This window comes from Ciconia boyciana, chromosome 1, assembly GCF_034638445.1.
Source record: "Ciconia boyciana chromosome 1, ASM3463844v1, whole genome shotgun sequence".
NCBI lineage: Eukaryota > Metazoa > Chordata > Aves > Ciconiiformes > Ciconiidae > Ciconia > Ciconia boyciana.
This window is the reverse complement of record NC_132934.1, coordinates 175182744-175196371: the sequence shown is the minus strand read 5'-3', so window position 1 is coordinate 175196371 and position 13628 is coordinate 175182744. Positions and strand designations below refer to the sequence as shown.

At 36.6% G+C, this 13628-nt stretch overlaps 1 protein-coding gene across 4 annotated transcripts in view; it reads left to right on the top strand.

The window, feature by feature from the left end:
* Positions 1–13628, top strand: part of PIBF1 (progesterone immunomodulatory binding factor 1) — a 123236-nt gene that overhangs the window by 69017 nt on the left and 40591 nt on the right. For 3 of the 4 annotated variants that reach the window (XM_072850088.1, XM_072850091.1, XM_072850090.1), the window contains exons 11-13: positions 4813–4978; positions 8390–8540; positions 12620–12710. In XM_072850088.1, coding sequence (XP_072706189.1) covers positions 4813–4978; positions 8390–8540; positions 12620–12710 — 408 coding nt within the window. The remainder of the gene's footprint in view (positions 1–4812; positions 4979–8389; positions 8541–12619; positions 12711–13628) is intronic. The other variant, XM_072850089.1, reaches the window with a different exon arrangement.

Genomic DNA, 13628 nt, shown 5'->3' with positions numbered 1-13628 from the left:
GGGTGGTGGTCAACGGCTCAGTGTCCAGCTGGAGATCGATGACGAGTGGTGTCTCTCAGGGGTCCGTATTAGGACCAGCGCTGTTCCATATCTTCATCAATGACATAGTGGGATTGAGTGCACCCTCAGCAAGTTTGCAGACGACACCAAGCTGAGTGGTGCGGTTGACATGCCTGAGGGACGGCATGCCATCCAGAGGGACCTGGACAAGCTCAAGAAGTGGGCCCATGTGAACCTCATGAGGTTCAACAAGGCCAAGTGCAACATCTTGCATCTGGGTCAGGGCAACCCCCAGTATCAATACAGGCTGGGGGATGGAAGGGACTGAGAGCAGCCCTGCAGAGAAGGACTTGAGTGTACTGGTGGATGAAAAGCTGAACATGAGCCAACAATGTGCGCTCGCAGCCCAGAAAGCCAACCATATCCTGGGCCGCATCAAATGAAGCATGGCCAGCAGGTCGAAGGAGGTGATTTTGCCCTTCTACTCCGCTCTGGTGAGACCCCACCTGGAGTACTGCATCCAGCTCTGGAACCCTCAGTACAGGAAAGACATGGACCTGTTGGAGTGGGTCCAGAGGAGGCCCACAAAAATGATCAGAGGGATGGAACACGTCTCCTATGAGCAAAGGCCAAGAGAGTTGGGGTTGTTCAGCCTGGAGAAGAGAAGGTGCCAGGGAGACCTTATTGCGGCCTTTTGGTACTTAATGGGGGCTTATAAGAAAGATGGGGACAGACTTTTTAGTAGGGCCTTTTGCAATAGATCAAGGGGTAATGGTTTTAAACTAAAAGAGGGTAGATTTAGACTAGATGTAAGGAAGAAATTTTTACAGTGAGGGTGGTGAAACACTGGAACAGGTTTCCCAGAGAGGTGGTAGATGCCCCTTCCCTGTAAACATTCAACGTCAGGTTGGATGGGGCTCTGAGCAACCTGATCTAGTTGAAGGTGCCCCTGGTCATTGCAGGGGGGTTGGACTAGATGACCTTTTAAGGTCCCTTCCAACCCAAACTATTTTATGATTCTATGATTCATTGTTCAATTATTGAGGAGTACTGCTGTACATCTCTGTTTTTATCAATGGAATAGACAATGGTAAAAGAGAGAGTCTGTTTCCGTTAGGTCGAAACAGATTGGAGTTGCTATCTCAGTACTTATGGGATGCTTATAAGAAGTTGGAAGTGTTAAGTGAATATCACATTACACACACATATGATAGAAATGTTCGAATATCAATATTAGATTAGGCTGTGCTGGATTTGTCTTGTAGTTCCTCCATTCAGAAAACAGTTGGCTGCCATACGTTCTTTAGTATATAGACTACATGATTTTACCATGACATCTTTTACCATGGAATCTGAGTTTACTCTCATTGTAAGATTTTGAAACAGACTCCTGATAGAAAAAATTTTAAAACTATCCTTACAAACCAGAGTTTAAGTCCCTCTCTGAATATTCTCTTTCCTGCTTTACTGTAGAAATAACCTTTTTGATAACCATTGTGTCACCCTGCTTTAGCAAACTTCAGGCATTATTGACTGGTCATCCTAATGGCACAGAAATATAATGAATTTGAGCCCTCATTCCAGATGATTCTTACGTGGGTTTTTTCCTTTTTTTTTCATTAGCTCAGTCTGTAATTTTCCTTTCATTCCCAACCCTCACTCTTCTGTGAGACAAAAACCTCTACTCTCTTACTGTATCAAGTTTGCTAAAATTTCTTGATGGAGAAAAATCCTGTACATCCGCATTCTATTATTTTTTTCCATAATAGTAGTATTAAAGCATAGGGTGGTTTTGTTTTCTTTTGTTTTCCTTTAGAGATCATCTAGGCAGATTAAGGAATGTATTTTGACATCGTGTTACATGAGTATGTACACACATGCACACACACTTGTGCCGAAATAGTAGCCAAGAAACTAGAGATACTATCTGGCCAAGTAAAAACAAACGTGACAAAGAAACTCTGAATGGTGCTGCAGTGGAGGAGTTACTAGTGAGCTCAACAGTGTAGTAAGGTCAAAAGAAAACTGACTCTTCATAACCTTACCAGTACAAAACAGATCATGCACATGTAAGCTACTTCAGATTTCCAAAATACAAAGTACAAAATTTTTTTCTAAAGTTACTGTTTATGATTGGGTTGACAAGGATGCTCTGGAAGCACCCAGCTGATTGAGTAGACTTACAAAATCATCAGAGAACTATGGACTTCTCTGGAAGGTATAGAAAGTAAGTACAGAGAAGTATGTACAGCCTGTGTTTATAAGTGTTTCCAGTGTGTAGACTCTGTACAGAACAGATCATTGAACCTCAAACTAATTTAAGGTCTGAAGCAGTCTACAGGAAGGCATTGCCATTTATTTTGTGTAAAGGCAGAAAATATGAATTTGTTGTTGAAAGTCAATAAATATGACTTGTGACTTGTAGATAGATTTCATTTGTGTGTTGCATTGCACATCAGTTGGCTGGATGACATGTATCTTTGTGAAAGCTTACTCATTTTGGAACAAAACAGTCTTCCCAGGATTGTAAACAATGTGTATAGCAGAACAGATTTAGTGTCATGTCTGCAGCCAATCATGTACGAAGTGTGGAGAATGTAAGAGTGCTGAAACTATTTTTGTGTAGTACAATGAAAATAGGAACATACAGTCAGGGAGCAGTGATGAAATACATAAAGTATCAGCACTTGAAAAGCATCCTCAAGCAAAACTGACAGCAGTAGTCGATAACCAGATGGATAATTGGCATTTAGCAGTTTGAGTGCAGTAACTCTGTTTGAGAACAAATGTCATACTATTGAAAAAGAAAATTGTTTTAAAAAGAGCGACCTTTTAATGAGCTCAGTAGGCAGAATTTCCAGTATCTGCTCACCTAGCCTGTGTGGGAACAATCTCATTCATGCATTGGACTGTTCACTCATACACGGGAGTCTACAGAGTGATTATAAAGGGCATCATAATGGCACCTGTTTGTTCTGTTCAAGTTAATTCCAGTGAAAATTGCTTCCTCTTTGTGCCTTAGAAACATTCCTACATCTGAAATCCTCAGGGAAAATATTTGAAGTAATCCCCTTGTTTTTGTTAAATGCTCTCAATCCCACCTAAAGATCAGGTGCTAAATAGGGTGGAATTGCATTGCAACTGCTATTTGACAAATGACAGCTAACATAACAGCCGTGCTGGGTTAGAGTAAAGGTTTATCTGGCATTCGAACAATTTGTTGTTAAGTGACTTTTGTGTGAGAAGTACCATCTTGCCTTTAATAGTTATCAAAGGATTTCTCTGCTGACTTTATTCAGCATCCTCTTGAGTAAGTGTTAATTTTTAGCATCCACAACATCTTATGGTAAGGAATTTCACAGCTTTCATGTGTGAAGAATGACTTCTATTTGTTTTCATTCTGCATCTGCTAGCTTTATTGGATGTCTTTGCATTCATCTGTTGGAAAATACAGTGAATAATTGATTCCTATTCTCATTCTCTGTGCCACTCGTGATGTTACAGGCCTCTCTTATTTCTCCATTTTCCTTACACCATCTCTTTTCCAAGTGGTAAAGTGCTAACTTAAGTAATTTCTTCCACACAGTGCAACTGCATAGGTGCATGATGTTGCTGGTTGTCAAATGTAATCTTTGTTACCCTTCTCTGATGCTTTACCAGTTCTATTATATTCCTTGTGAGGTGAGGTACTAGAACGGTAGTCAGCATTCAGTATGCAGGCAACAGCATGGAATTGTAAAGTGGCATGGTTTCTGTATTTTCTCTATTGCTTTCACAGTAATTCCCAAAATGTTGGTTTTGACCGTTATTTAAAACTGAGCCGAAGTTTTCATGGATTTGTCTCGTATAACCCCAAGATCTCACTCGTGAATGAAAACAGTCAGCTAGGAATTCATCATTTTATGTATATGGTTAGGATAACTTTTACAAGCTGTGATTTACTTTGCATACATCTCCTTTGAATTTCATATGTTATTTACTGCTAAGATTCATAAGGTTTTCTACTGTTCTTCACATCACTCTCATTTTCTACAGTCCAGTAATTTAGTATTTTATCAGCAAACTTTTTTACTGCTCTTTTTTGAGATTGCCTGTTAGGTATAATGAGTAGAATGAATGAAGTCCACTTCTAAGTGGAATATTATTTATCTGTCACCTATGATTACCTTATAGTGATATTCTCAAAAATATACTTCATTTCTGCTTTTTGAGCAGGACCTGTGGTTTTGAATGACTGTGGAAATTAATACACCATTGTGGTCTGACATTTCTTCATATCTTTGGGTATGGGAAAAAGCAGTGTAGCTGATATCCGTGATAGCCCAAAGGGATATCCCAAGGGATGTGCCATTGATACCACTGATGTCTAATACCACTTCTCCCTATCGTGTGTAACATGTGGTGGTGAAGATGGGAGACAATGTCTCCTTAGTATCTCTCCCATGAAAAGACTTCAGTGCATACATTTGTGTACTGAGGAGGAGATTCACATTGATCTAACCTTTTTTAAAAAATAAGGTATACTGTAAGGTCTTTGTCATTTGATTGTGCATTAACCACATATTCAGAAAAGCCACGGACTGAGTTTTCCATGTACTGTGTTTTGTTGTCATTATATTATTGAATTTTCCTAATGATGTTTCAAATACAGGTTACGATAGTTACGTAGATAACCATACTAATCCTTACTAAACTCTTAAAAGTACTGTATTAATTTCTGAAATTTATACCTGTAATGAACAGGACTACTGTGTATTCTATGTTTGTTTATTTTTGAATCATCAAAACTTTTTTCTTTTTTTTTTCTTTTAGGTATAGACAAATGCAACTTGGCACAGAAAGCAAAGTAGCTGAACTTCTTCACCAAAATAAATTGAAGTCCTTTGAAAGTGAACATGTTCAACTCATGCAACAAGAAACAGCTAAGAATCTTTCACAGTGCCAAATGGAATGTGAGAAATATCAGAGAAAGCTGGAGGTATGTTATGTAGAGAGACACTTTATGGGGCATTACATAGTTGTTTTTAATTAGAATTTAAAATGGAAAAGCATGGGGAAAAAGTAGCAGAGAACATACACAGCTGAATTAGTATCTCCACCAAATTCTGCTGAAGCAGAATCTAATGACAAAGCTTATTAAGTTTGACCAACAAGATTTATGGGGGAGGAAGAAGGCAAAATAATCTCTCACGGAGAGATGTTGAACACAGTACCTCATTCATGTGAGGTATACATATGCTCGTATCACAAAGCTGCTTATGTCAGTCTATGTGATTATTGTAGGGAAAGAAGACAGTTATACCAGAACAGTTATGGTGAATTCAGTATCATCATTAAAAACTAGGATTTGTAATAGCATTGTTATATAATAAAAATACTTTTTATTGATACACAATTCTGGAACAAATTTTTACAGCTAAAGAAGACAAGGAGAGCATGGTGTATACAGCATTGAAAAGACCTAACATTGCTAATCCTATCGTGGTGGGTTGACCTTGGCCAGCTGCCAGACACCCACCCAGCTGCTCTCTCAATCCCCGTGCTCAAGAGGACAGGGGGGTAAATAAGCTGAAAAAGCTCGTGGGTTGATATAAAGATAGGGAGATGGCTTACCAATTACCATCATGGGCAAAACAGACTTGACCTGGGGAAAATTAATTTCACTTATTACCAATTGAAATAGATTTGGATGGTGAGAAACAAAGACAAAAACTAAAACATCTTTCCCCACCCCTTTCTCTTCTCAGTTTAACTTCCCTCCTTCATACCTCTCCCTCCCCAAGCAGTGCAGGGAGAGATGGGGAATGGGGGTTGAGGTCACTCCATAACAGCTCCTCTCCGCTGCTCCTTCCTCCTTACACTTTTACCAAGCTCCAGTGTGGATCCTCCATGGGCTGCAGCTTCCTTCAGGAGAAAATACTCTCCTACTTGGGCTCTCCACAGGTTGCAGTTCCTTCAGGGCATGTCCACCTGCTCCAGCATGGGGTTCTCTATGGGCTGCAGGGTGGATATCTGCTCTGCTGTGGTCTTTCATGGCCTGCAGGAGGACAGCCTGCTTCACCATGGTCTTCTCCACGGGCTGCAAGGGAATCTCTGCTCTGGCACCTGGAGCACCTCCTCCCCTCCTTCTCTCACCTTGGTGTCTGCACCAAGGCTGTTCCTCACACTTTTTTCCCTCACTCCTCACTGCCATGCAGCATTTTTGTCCTTTCTTAAATACATTTTCCTCGAGGTGCCACCATCTTGGCTGCTGGGCTCAGCCGTGCCCTGGGGTGGGTCCCTTGGAACCGGCTGTGTCCGGCATGGGGCAGCCCCAGCCTCTCCTCACAGAGGCCACCCCTGCAGCCCCCGCTGCCAGCGCCTGGGCACCTGCACCCAATGCACCTATTTACAGAGAGTTGAATGACTTGGACCTTTTTATCTCTACAAGCTTAGAATTTATTATCTTTCAAACATGTACTTTCAAAAATGTGTCATATCCTGTTCACCAATTTTAGTATTGGAAAAGTGTCCAGTATTCAGCAGAACAAACTTACTTTAAAATAAAATTTATTCACCTGTGCAAAGTTAGTCCCAAAATCATGTCACTGAGTCCAATTTGTGAGATTTAAATGAGATTGGCAGTGTATGTCTAAAACAAATGTCAGGTTACAAACTGGGTAGGACAGAATAAAAACCTTTTTTCCAAGTGCCAGCTATGGCAGTCTCCATTTTTTGGAGAAGGATGCTGTTCTTCAAGTCCCTGCATTCCTAGTGCTGAACCTGCCTAGGCTATTTATGAAAAGGAACTATAGAGTGGAAACAGAATTAGAGAGTTTTAGATAAAACGTAATTTCTTGTATTGTCTGTATTGGGACATTCAGATCCTGGCTGATGAGGTTAGTTGTGGCCACAAGCACTGGGAGTGCCAGTTTTGCTAGACTTTGAGATTGCTAAACATTTTTAATTGCACAGACATGTCTAAACTTTGAGAAGATAGTTAAATTAGAGTTATATTTCCTTTTTCTTTGTGGATATTTATTTGATCTGAATAACATCTTGAATATTTGGCATTCAATTCTACTATCACTTTTGGCACTTCCTTTTCTCTTTAGAGAGATGCTTTGAAACCAGTGCTCTTTCATTAAGAAATGTTCTTGCAGAATTTAAATATTTGATGTCTGAAGCTTTTACTTTTGTTGCTTTTGACTGAGTTCTTAATTTTTTAATTTCCTTTCTTATATATAGTATCAATGTACTAAGGGTTTTTTCTTACCCTTCTTATAGGATATTGGTCTTAATTAATACTGTAGTCACTAGAATCTTGTGGCTCAGCTACAGCTGCTTTGTGAACCAACTCTTGTTTTTATTTGGATTTCAGCATAGAGTAGTTTCTCTTCTTATGCATGCTAAAACTAGGAAGCAGATGGTTTATATGTCGCCAAATTTTAACCTATACATTTATTCTTCTCGACACAAGACCAATCTTTTTATATTCGAGTGGCTTGTTTCTCTAAGCATTGTGCATTCTTTAGTCATTTTGACAGTGAATCTGGTGTTACTGCTGTATACACTATGCATATATTTCTGTATCTCAAGATCTATATTCAGTTGTCATCTTGAATGTTTGGGATTTTTATTTAGGAAGTTGATATTAAACTTGGCTACAAGTACTATTTGGTTATTACTTTACCTGTTTTGGTGGGGTTTTTTCTGCGAAGCATGTAGATTACTACTTTACTTACCAAGGATTTTTTTTATTCCAGTTGGTTTTATAATACTTATGTTGTCAATGTTGTTTCTGTTTGCAAGCACTATATCAAGCTTTAGTTCTTATATGGGCCTTCATAACTTTTACTTTTGAATATGTGCTTTTTTTGTTTAAGTTTAGTGGATTAAGTATTTACACTAGTCCTGAATGTTAATGGCATATTACCTTTCAGTAATAAGTAAATAATAAGAATCTGATATATCTTATACCAAATTCTGATATTTGTGCATTTACCATTCTGTAAAGGAACCTTCTTTTTTTAAATTGATAACTGAAATCTGAATCCAGTTAAAGCAACAAAAATAGATGCATTTACACTGTTTTGACCGCTGTGTATTAATTTTTTTAGCTTGCTTTTCCTAACTCTCCTTTAAAATTCTTGTAGCTTTTTCAGAGAGAGATTCTTAGAATTACTAAGGCCTCAGGAGATAGGCATAAGTTATAAGACCCGAGAGTGTAATCAATGCAAGATAATATAGTTGAAAAAATAACTACTTTTTAAAGTATTTTAATCTTTCCTATGCAAAAGTTACATCAAATATTTAGTATCATACTGCTAAGCATTTTACATATGTTTTGCCTCTTTCATAAATAGCTGTAATGCTGAATCATTGATCTTTCTATTATTCATTCTCACAGGTGCTTACTAAGGAATTTTATAGTCTTCAGTCTTCTAGTGAAACACGCATTATTGAACTTCAAACACAGAATTCTGAGTTCCAAGCAAGGCTAGATACTTACGAAAAACTTGAAAAAGAGCTTGATGAGATAATATTGCAGACAGCAGAAAGTAAGTTCTGTCACAAATTATATTCTATCTGTAGGTGTTTCTGGCATCATGACAAGATGTCTTGTTTCTCATGGCACTTGGAAAGTGTTACAGTGCCTGTCAATCTCCCTCCTTATGCATGCCTGACAATTAGGATGCAGTAATTATTTTGATAGAAAATATTAATGACGGGTTTCTAAATGTATTTGTAAATATGTATCAAATAAACATGAACTTAGACATATGGATATTTAAAATCATCTCAGTGTTTCTTTTTCCCTCATTTCTCTTTTCCTTATTCTAATCATCCATTATAATTAGATACGTTTTTTAAGATTCTCCTATTATTTAAGTATATTTTGAATACCAGGAAACCCTCTTTGGTGACAAACAATTATAGGTTTCATAATACAGTACAGTGATTAATGTGAATTTTTGAATGAATTGGGGGGAAAAAAACTTTTTCTTGTCTTGAATTAATAATAATTAGACATTAAATAGTTGCTTGTGGCAGATCAGTCTGTCCCACGTACTAAACCCTGGATTAAATTCAGGCCTGATTACTCTTGAAAATTTTTGTCTCTGGTGTTGGCAAAAATAACAATATCTGTTCTCAAACACAGAAACATTTCTGTGAAATCTATATTGATTTGATTCTCAGCCTAAATGAATTCACAAAGCAAGTAATTTCTAATTTGAAACTAAGACTCTAATCTTGAAGTCTTTTAGCCTGTGTGTAAACAGAGTAGGACATTTTAAGATTTCAAACTAATTCATATATCTTCTTGTCCTTTTCTCTTTCTTTGCTCCTCAAAAAAATAATCACAATTTATAAATAATGTTTTCCAGGTAGAGGATCATTGTATAAGCTTTATATATAAACAATAGTGTAGAGCAAACTATGTAGTACTGGGATGCAGTGATGTCTGGGTATCTTTAGTAGTTAGACTGTACCTACTTTATTAATTTTATACACTGCAGCTTGTACTTTTTAGAATGGCATGACTACCCTAAGGTTCCAGTCTGACCATAAGCATGTTTGCTATATACATGCTTATGTTTTAGATGGTAACATGTTTTTTGAGGTAATATATATATAAACTTGCATAAGGAGTATTTACATATTAATACAGAATTTTTGGACCTTACCTTCATTTTTTCCAAGGAGAAGATAGAGTTCAGAATGTTTTTTGTTTACACTGATTTACATTTGTTATGCATCTTGGGATGGCAGTAAAGTTTTTTACAGAACTAAATCATTCTTAACTTCTTCTTAAGTATGTATTTTAATTAAAATTTATATCCTGTGCTACAGATTATGACTTAAAGAAATGAAAGTTTACAAATGGACTGTTCTGTTAAAATATAATGACTTTATTTTCTGATTTTGTTGGAGAAAAAAAGGAATTATAGTTCAATATTATTTCAATATACTTTCTATTTAATAACAAAATTGTTTTTTCTTACTATTATTGTAGTATGGAAAGTTAGGATTAATACTAATTAAAACTGAATTCCAGCACCAAGGTGAACTCTTGAGGAAAATCAGAAGAAATAAAAGTATTTCTTTTTTAAAAACACTTTGAAGGAGAACACAGACATACTTCCCCCTGTGTCTCAAATTATGTCCTGGTATTTAAATATCATAAATAGCTAAAGGTAGAAAAATAGTTGAAAGAAAGGACATATAATTATTTTTCAAATCTAATGTGTTCTGGAAATACTGCAGTCTGTCTTTCAGAGAATATAATTTAGGCTGAAGCATTGTGTGGAAGACAATTAGAATTTTCTATGGACTTCAGTGAGAACAAGATTTTACTCTTCAATCCTGTGGTCACTTCTTTATATTTCAATACCATGTCATATTTTTTTGTTCTCCTTGAGTCATGAAGCCTCCGCTGTTTTACAATATTTGGGGGTGCTGGTGGGGGTTGGATTCTCTAGACTTTTGAATAAACTGTGTATTTACACATGTGAGGTGGCTTTTGTCATATAATCATATAAGCTTTTTATTTTTTCCTTTGGAGAATGTGCATGTGGAAGAGATCACTGAATTGTGACTGTTGTTCCCTCATCATTATGCCTCGCTTTATTAATATTGAAATAACATGAAACAGCCTATTCAGGAAACTATCAAGAATTTATGTAGCCACTCCTTACAGCATCTGAGTGGTTTCCACATGAATAACAATAGTAAACTTTCTTGGCATTTGTCTATTCTTCCTTTTCAGGGTAAAATCTTCACTTTGGGATGTTTTTGGGTGGTTTGATTTTTCTTGCTTCCATTGGTTAGTATCTTTTTAAGAAAAAGGTTGAACCTATCTGTATCCTCACATTGGCACTTTTTTGCTAAGTAGTGTAAAAAACAGTCGTTAATAAGTGTCCCCTAACTTGTAAAATGTATTTTTTACACCACAAAGTCAGGTGAAAAGCCTGGAAAGACATAAAAGAAGAGAAGCACACACTGATACAGAACATTACTTCGGCTTGATATCTACAACACTTCCAAATTTTTTTGTGTTTGTCTTCACGGTCTGACATTTACAGGGACACTACTGACAGCTATGAATTTATAGAGCAGGATCTTACTGACATTTTTCTGCGACATACAACACTGAATTTGTAACCAAAAAGGATTATGACAAAGGCAGGTTAATTTTTTGTTTGTTTGTTTCTCTGAACCAGAGGTATTTAAGGCACTGGAGAATTCCCCGTCATAACTAAGACAGCCTTGAAAATCTGAAGTTCTGGTGCCTTTGTACTGCCACATCAGTCAACTTTTTCTGTCATACTTACTGGTATTTCTGTATTGTTTTTCGTGTAACTAGATATGTAACTTATCACAAGTGCTCTACTAGAGGCTTTTCTCTTTCTAAATGTGTTTTAAGAATCCTTGTTTAAAATAGCATTAAAAAGATATTAGACAAGTGAGGAAATAAGCTATAGCGTTGTGCAAGTTGTTGAGAGGAGAAGGTATTTCTGATTTTGAGGCACTTGAGCGTTAGGAAAGATGAGTCAGCTAGGACTGTCACGTGATTTCCTAAATTTGTTTTTCCTGTTCCCAACTACTTGATTCATCAAAGCTGTTGTGTGGTGCCTGGGCTGGTGTTCACTTGTGCTCCCTCCCTCTCTCATACCTCTGCCGCTCCCCCTTTCTCTTTGTCTCCCTTTACCCCTCCTCTCTGTCCCCCCTCTCTGCCCCTGCCTAACTCACACACACTTCTTTTTTTCTTTTTCTTTTCTTTTTTTTTTCCTGGCCCACTTTATCTTACAGGAGAGAGGAAACCTGAATTACATGAGCTGAAATGTTAAAATCTGTATACATTTTAATCTTGCTGCTATTGGGATTTCTTTTCAAAGCAATTCCAATGTGTTTTAAATCCTTAGAAATACATTTTCAGAAATCAATCATCTATGGAAGCAGAGATTATTTTGAATATTTTTACTTTGCATAAACATAAGAATCTTCTTCTTGCCCTTCTCTGAAGATGGGTATGGCATTTGTTTTTCTCAGGTTATCAGAAATTTCAGATCACCACAGTCTTTCAAAAATGGTAGTGAGCAGCCTCACAGTGTCATCAGCTCCTTCAGCAACCTTGGATGTGTCTCTTCTGGTCCCGTGGACTTGTTTATGTCCAGTTGGCTTAAGCACTCCCTAATTTTATCCTCCTCTACTTCCCCATGTAGCCACAGAAAATGAATTCTTTAGAAAAAAAAAAAACCTAAGCAACCTAACCCTGTACTGCTGAATTAGACTTATACTATTAGTGTGTATTTTGTGAGTATACCAATAATATGAATATTCAAGGACACTGAACTCTTTTCCTTTACTTTCATATTGCATAAGGCTTATGTTAATCAGAAAAATAAAAAGTTAAAAGCCTGCCAGTGTTTTAAGAAATTGATGTATGGCACTGTATTAATGCTAATTGTGAACAGAATTGTTCCACTGAAGTCCAGAAGGTTACAACAACTGAAAATCTAGCTTCTAGAAAAATGTTTGTGCACGTGTATAATTATAAATAGAATTGCTTAGAAGTTTGTAAGTTCTTGCACTGTAATTATATTATTCAACAGTACCTTTCTGCAATTTTTTGCAGTGGAAAATGAAGTTGAAGCTGAAAGGGTTCTCTTCTCATATGGGTATGGTGCTAATGTTCCTACAACAGCCAAAAGACGACTAAAGCAAAGGTTAAAAAGCGCCTCCTGAATTTACTTGTTCCAAGATGAAGTAAATAAAGATATATGCATTATGTTTTGTCTTAGAATCCAGCCAGTTTGATTAACATAAAGAGTTTTTTTAATGACTTAGGTATACAGGAATAGAATGAAGACTAGGACCTGTTAATGTGGTTGACGCATATAAGTAAGCATATACATATTTTTCTAGGTCATTTTAAGATCTTTTTTCCTTGTCTTTCAGAAAGATGAATTTTAATTGTATAAAACTAAACAGCTGTAAAAACAGGCTAGTTACATTGTTTACATTTATATAATAGGAAATAAGTTTTTAATACCCTAAAAATTATTGTATGTAATTGTAACAAAAACACATCTGTCAGGAAATTAAGAAACCCAAGGTTTCAGAGCATCACTGTTTCATCTTTACAAATACAGGATCTGATTCCAGTTATATTTCTTCAGTTTGCTCTGATACCATTTGATCAATAGATAAAAATGATGTGTAGGCTGAGAACATACCTCTTGATCATAGTCATTTTAAAATAATAAATGTATATTATGCATTGTCTTTAAGAAATAATAGTGACATTTGAATGGCTCATGGTGAGCATAAAGGCTACAACTCACTGTGAACTATAGGGAATGTGGGTTTACTTATAATATTTTTAAACTGTGACCACAGCAAAACTTTTGCTATTGTTCAAAATATGTATAGATGATATAAAAAGAAAGCATAACCTAAGATTGGAATCATGGAATAGTGGGATAATTTAGGTTGGACGGAACATCTGGAGGTCAGCATGGTCCAACACCATGCTTAGAGCAAATCCAATTGAAATCCAATTGTTCAAGAGCTTGTCCAGCTAAGTTTTGATTTTCTCTATGGATAGAGATTCCACGTCCTTCACAATATCAGGTCAGAGTAAT